A 7,295-nucleotide genomic window follows, 5' to 3' on the forward strand; every position below is an offset into this window, starting at 1 on the left:
TCAATCGATTCAAATCAAACGTTAGTTTGTAGGATTGCTAAATATTTTATTAATATTTTACTTTAAAGAGCTTAAAAATTACAGTAATCTACTATAAGGATTTTGATGTATTTTTAAATCCCTGGAAAAAATATATATTTTTAAAAAATAATTTAATAAACAATAGTACTATTACTTATTATGAAACCATATAACATTATTTATGACCACGAATTGCTTATGAAGTAACTGACACAAAACTTCCAAAACGTTGTTAATATTTTGCATTAGTTATATCTATGATTTGATTCTTTTTTATTAGAATTCATTAAATGATAATAATTAAAAAATATTTGCAGTTTTAATTAAATTTAAATTGAGAACCCGTTGTCTAGATAAATCCTAGTCGTCGTTCATAGTTATCTCTTAATGTACTCGAGATAGGTTCAAGGTAAAAAAAATCATAGGATAGTTTACAGTTGGATTGTGGTTCATTATCCTGAATTAAATAACAATCTGTTTTTTATCTGTAATATTTATAACACAAACAATCGCCAAGGAATAGGGAACATAAAAATGCTTTACGAGGCGACACGGTGTATCCTATTTCAAAAACTGAAATAACAATTCGTCCTCGAATTTCTGAACGCACTTCGTCATACAAAAGCCTGACCTCATTATAATTAAAATATTTGGAATTAAACAGGATAATGATAAAAAATATTGAAATTATTTTTCATATCGACCAAAAGAATCAGACTTTTTACATTTAAGGTATCGTTTATTACCACCAGAAATAATTTACATAATCAGTAGATGTGTTAATTATAATGTAATTTTTTTGATAATTATTTTTTTTTTAATTATATATTTTACCTGTTTCGGTCGTAGCAATCTTTCAAAGCATTCCTACTTTTTTCTTTGAAACAATAAACAGTTTCTTCGTCCGCCATCCCAATATAGTTTTTGGCAAAGGATATTTTTTACGCAATCTATATTTTCAACAGCACCTGTAATTGACATGAAATAATTAATATGAAAGGAAATATTAATAATTAAAGTTCATATTTATTGATATTTATGTGGATTCAACTCGTTTCAGTAACAAATTAATAATAATATACAAGTACAATAAACTCAAGTCTATTAATAACTTTTTTTTTTAATCTCAATTTTTCAAAATCTCTGCAATGGTCATTTTGAATTTTAAAGTATTTTTTTTTTTATCCTAGAGTTTTACATGTTGTCCATTTCAGGATTAGGTGTAAAATTACTATAATATATAAAATGTTTTTTATACATTCAACAATAATTTGAAAAAAAAAATATAATTATGTAACAGATTTGTTGATTATATTACAAACTGAAAATTATATTGCAAAATATTTAAAATATTTTTTTTATTTAGAACAACGAGATTTGACTATTTAAGTATACTTGATGCAAAATATTTGTTTTTTTTAATGAAAATTTTAAAAAAAAGATCCATATTTTTAATTTATATATTAATTTCTTTTTTTTATTATTATATGTAAGTATTTAGTATTTTTTTGTAAGTTATTATTTAATAAATGACTGTTAGAAGACAACTTTCAAATAGTTGACCTATCTATTATATTTTTATTGGAATTTATATATTCATTATATTTTATTAGATTTTAATAGAATTTAGAACACTGATGATATATTTCCAACAAAAATTGATAGTCATTTCATTTTTAAATTGGTTGTGATATCCGAAATTTGATAAAATACCCTTTATAAAGGTAGTCAGATTTTCATACAATAATTGTTATATTCTATGAATGCTATAGCATCCACTTAAAGCTTCTATTTTACGCAATTTTCTTGCTCAAGATAATACGAAAATATCTAAAGAATCAGCTAGTCATTACCTTGACAAGTATAATTAATTGCAAAAACGTATGACTATATATTTTTTTTTGTTTTTATTTATTATTTTGTCAATCAAGACTTGAGTCTTAAAATACAAAACTGTTTGCTTAGGTAATAAAAAAACAATCTAATAAAGTATATATATAATCGGTAACAAATATTAAGAAACTAGAAATATTAAGAAATTATATATTGAAAAAAAAACTATATTGAAATTTAATATCCGAATTTTATGTTGACGCCCCCTAAGGCGTGCGCTCGTATTTTTTGCATGCATTGCATTAAAGGCAGGACCGGCCCTGATTAATACTTAATTTCATATTTTAAGTGAATTAATTTGTCATATCCTGTTCATATATGTATCATCAATCTACCATACAATATATACTGTATTTTATATTATTTTAATTTCTATCACAGCTCAGCTGCTTTTTGGCAATAATAATGTAGACATTTCATTTTTCTTATTCATAATCATAAGTTTATTATACATATTCTATATTGTCTAGGTTCATAAGTAAATTGAAATTTTTGGCAGATGATAGTTTTCATTTGTTTTCAATGCAAACAATGACATGTCGTTTTTTGCATTTTTTTCCGTTTATTTCTATAATATTGCACATACTTTATAATCACATACTTTATAATCCCATACATACTAGAAAATTTCCTTAACAAACTTCAGAAAGATTTATCAAAATCCGAATAATCGTTCAGGAGGAGTATACAGTGAGTGCTTGTAATTTAATATCAACATTATATAATAGCAATAAAGCTCAAATTGATTCTACGTTTTAGTTAGAAAACGTTTGTATGAGAAAAAGAAAAGGGTTGCTTTTAGGGGTTTCCCGGCAATTATTCGATTCTTTATCGCCGTAAGAACCATCCTTGGACTTCAACGAACATTTTAAAAAAATAATTGGTCAAATTGGTCCAGGCGTTGTTGAGTTATGCGCTTACCAACACATTTTGCGATTCATTTTTATATATAAGAAGATTTCTTAGTTAAATGATCATACTGCTACTGCTTGATATCAGTTTTACCATGTACTGTCCAAAACCTAATAATATTTCATACCACCGCTATATCGTCGAATTGCGGAGTTATGGTTAAACTGAACATTTAAATAGTCTAGTAACAATTAAAATACAATACAATTAAAAAGATTTCTTAGTTAAATGGTCATACTGCTACTGCTTGATATCAATTTTACCATGTGTTGTCCAAAACTTAATAATATTTCATATCACCGATATATCGAAGAATTTCGAAGTTATGGTTAATCAAAACATTTAAATAGTCTAGTAACAATTAAAATTATATATTTATAAATCATCTATCCCATTTACCTAAGGGTCTTCCTCGTACTTTTTCCGCTTCCCTGTAATGTGCCCTGAACCACAATGTTTGCAATTCGGCGTGATATCTTGAATCAAATGTGTGAGCCTCAAGTATAGAGTATAATTCATGAAAGACGCCCCTGTGGAAAGCCACAGAAGCCCTGGCCCTGCCGAAATGACAAATATATATATTTCAATAGAATAAATAGAAAAACGTTAGGACCTTTGCGAAATGCCCAGAGGAAGGATTTTTAGTAAAATACGGGAACTTGTGGACGAGATACAATACTTGTAATTAAAATTTAAAGGTTCGAGGGGAAATAACAGGGCCGAATAGCCACACATTTAAAATGTTTAAAAAATTGCAAAATTTTTGTTTAAATCTTAAATAATTTGCCAAAAATACTCATATTATCTATAAAATACCAGTTGCTCTTGACATTCATTCGATTATTTTTAAAATTGAATTGGAAATATTACTTGTTGAGTTATAATTAATTATTATTTGTTCTAAAATTTGAAATCGAGATTTAAGAGTAGAACAAGATATTATAATAATACAATAGTAAAATTATTAGAAACAATAAAATAAATAAATAAGTAAATTTTCTATTTTTCCTAATTATCCTTACATAAAAAACACAGCAAATTTGAATATTTTTTATGCACTGATCTTACTCTTACTTTCTTTATTTATAATATATTTAAAAAAAATGCTTGATATTTATTTTTATTTTATTATTAAAAAAAACTTCATCAGACTAAATTTAATTTAGTTTATTAAAATTGAAAAGATCTACTAAAAGTACTAGTAGGTACATTTCAGAACTTTAATTGGATAATTTACATAGATTTTCAAAATTGTAGATTTTTTTCTTATGCAAGAACAGATATGTAAAGAAGTTTGTATGAAGACATATTGTAAACAAAATAGGCAATTTACTTATTTATTCATCAATTTATTTTAATTCCTATCCAAGCTGTTTGTCGAATGTTAATGGAATATTTAACAAGATTAAATCAAATGAAATATAGAATATTATTTAATATTATAGTACCTTGTTCTACTCTTAAATCTAAATTTTAAATGAATTTTATACTGAAAATTTTGGGCAAATGCGACTGAAAAAATGACTAATGTAGTAATAAACTGATTAAAAATAAATGATTTCCAAAAAAAGATCATGTAATTTTCAAGAGCTTTAATTTAATATTTAAGATGCTACATTTTATTTAGAATTGCAAAGAAATAATTGAAATACACTTATAGATATAACAGTATTAAATATCTATTAAATACAATGTAATCTGTATTTTTTTTCAAACATATTTGTAAGTAAGTATATTGCAAGTTAAATACATATTGGCTAAGTAAGTATATCTACTTACTAAGCCAATTCGTCGAATTAAAAAATGAATTATTTACAATTATTTATTTAAACGTTTTGACACTTTATATATGCCATCATTCAGCAAATCGTACCAGAATTAGTAAAACACAGAATTAATATGAAATTTTAATTTACTCAAACTGATTTTGATTTCAGTAATCATTGATTAAGCATCATTATTTCAAAAAACTTTGAATGTTATAATTTTTATAACAATAGTTATAATGAATAAGATGATAATATATACAAATAAGTTAATTTTTTCATAATGGTCGTTATATAATAAAATATTAAATATAAGATTAAGATAAAATATTAAATAGTTTATGTAGTTTTAATTCTGCGTTTTGTATTCCTAGTTTGCTTAATAATGAAACGTATCAAGTGTCGAAACGTTTAAATATAGAATTGTAAATATTAGTCCACATATGTATATATATATATTAGGGTGGTCCTCAATATGGACATTTTCGAATTTCCTTGCTCCCAAGGGCTCAGATGGCTCCAAACTGATAAAAAACAATTCTCTGAAAGTTTTAGCTCTTAATATTAACTTTTAAATAGTGGGAGCAAGAAAATTCGAAAATGTCCATATTAAGGACCACCCTAATGTGACCCCAAAGAATAAAGACTTGAAAATAATAACTATTAATAAAAAAGTAAAAATACCACGAAAAATTACCATGTCGTAAAAACAAAGATTTAAACGAATTGAGTGAGGAATCTCTTACTCGAAGAAGATAAAAAAAATGGCCTTACAATCTAAAAATAAAACGTTATAAAAATGGAGAATTCATTGGAGATAATATATAATGTTGCTGCAATTATTATAAATAGAATAAATAATAAATATAAATGAAATAGGTTAGAATATTATACATATTTTTTTACCAGATTTGATTTTTTACCTCAAAACGCTCTCGTTCCCCCGAAGAAGTTCCGTAGGCGGCAAGCTCCACAAAAAAGTCGCAAGTCTCTCCAAATCTCCGCGTTGCTGCAAAGCTTCGCACATGCATTGAATTTGTTCTGACTAAAACTAACTAATTTTCTATTTCCATCCCCCTGTCCCGTCGAAGGAGTATATAAAGGGCACCGAATTTTCCCGATTTTCCGCCAACCTCGCCGACGGCCCTGTGCTTCCAAAGTCTGCGAAATCGGTTTCGGCTCCAACGTCTCGCATTTGGAGAAGAAGTCGTTGGATAAATTTAAGGTTTTTCCGCGGTCTTCGACGGTATTTGTCATATAGTAAGGATCGTTTTTTTGGTATTTGGTACAAAACATGAAGCTTTTATTGGGTGTTGTAAAAATCGTCTGTGAATTCGCTGGAGCTTCGTTTGATGGCGTATAAATTTCTGTTGGCGTTTTGGGCGAATAAAACATTTATATTCGGTTGTTGTTCGTAATAGTTCATGTTGGGGTTGATGTTTAGATTTCCATTTTCTTCACTTGAAGCATTTGATTCTACTAGTCGTTCGGGGGATGAATTTGTTGTCATATTACTACTTAGTAGAGGTGGCTTATTTGTATCCATGGTAAATGTAATAATATAATTGTAATAAAAACTAAAAATAATTTGATTTTATTGTCCACATTTCACTACGCTATTTGATATTAATCATGTCAATAGAATTTTAATCGATCATGGAACTACTAAAAGCTTATTTGTTTATTAAACTTTTATTACACATCGATAATAGTACGTGTTTTTGGTTAGAAGTATATACTATAAGTTTAAGTAATCGTAATTATACTTATGAATAATATATCTGGATAAATGTTAGTGTTCAAACCAGTTAAATATTATCAACAAAAATTTGTGTAACACCTACAGCACATTTAGCTTATCGGAGAAAACATTTCAAATATATTGCATTGCGTATTTTTGACTCTCTAAAAAATAAAAATGAATTTTGAATTTCTAGACTACACATTTGTTGTTACATCTACTTATTCACAAAATCACAAACTTCACTATTGCACATGTAACTATGTAAACCCTTGCTGATTAAAAAAATTGATATTTACACTAAAATCACTTTTTATAAATATGTCTATTTAGTTGTATAAAATAATATTATATTTCAATGGTAATTTTATTATTATGAATTTTTATTATTCCAAGGGAGTCCCCAAATAAGTCGTTTTTAACTTAGGCCCTTAAATCGGCTATCTTCTCGGTTCGACGTTTCTAGACGCACTGCGCCGGGTTGCACGCCGTGCGATGATTTCGCCTCGGGAAAAATGGGCGGACCGAGAGGGCTGTTATGATTTGTAATATACAAAATGAACAATTGTGCTATGACTCAATCATCGATGATTAATAGGGTATTTTGGGTTTTAATTACTATTATTTTTAAACTATAAAAAAAAACATTTTGGGTTTCATACTACCGATATTATTTTAATGTAAATTCTACCCTTTGCACGCTTATTTATTTAAATTTATGTTATTATTTATCATTATTGTTAGATGTTAATTATTTAACAGTTGTAATAAATATAGTAATTAAAAAAAAATGGTGTTGTGATTCACTCTATGCTCAATCATATGTCCCTACCATTATATTACTGGATTTGTCTCTACTTTTGATAGTTCGTAATTTTGTGTTAATTCAAAACGCTTAGTTTCAATAATTATTAACTTCCCGTGGTGTAAGTTATTGTAATCGTCCAAAAATCGAAATTGAA

The 7,295-nt window shown here is 26.6% G+C and overlaps 1 protein-coding gene across 1 annotated transcript in view; it reads right to left on the reverse strand.

Annotated features, from left to right (window-relative positions):
• Positions 1-6,138, reverse strand: part of LOC113383416 (homeobox protein SIX6-like) — a 22,929-nt gene extending 16,791 nt beyond the window's left edge. The window contains exon 1 of the mRNA XM_026621683.1: positions 5,986-6,138. Within this exon, the coding sequence (XP_026477468.1) occupies positions 5,986-6,138 (153 nt within the window). The remainder of the gene's footprint in view (positions 1-5,985) is intronic.
• Positions 6,139-7,295: the final 1,157 nt, after the last annotated feature.

This window comes from Ctenocephalides felis, unplaced genomic scaffold, assembly GCF_003426905.1.
Source record: "Ctenocephalides felis isolate EL2017-DRISC unplaced genomic scaffold, ASM342690v1 CF-g0.4_SCAFFOLD_03570, whole genome shotgun sequence".
In the NCBI taxonomy this organism is placed as follows: domain Eukaryota; kingdom Metazoa; phylum Arthropoda; class Insecta; order Siphonaptera; family Pulicidae; genus Ctenocephalides; species Ctenocephalides felis.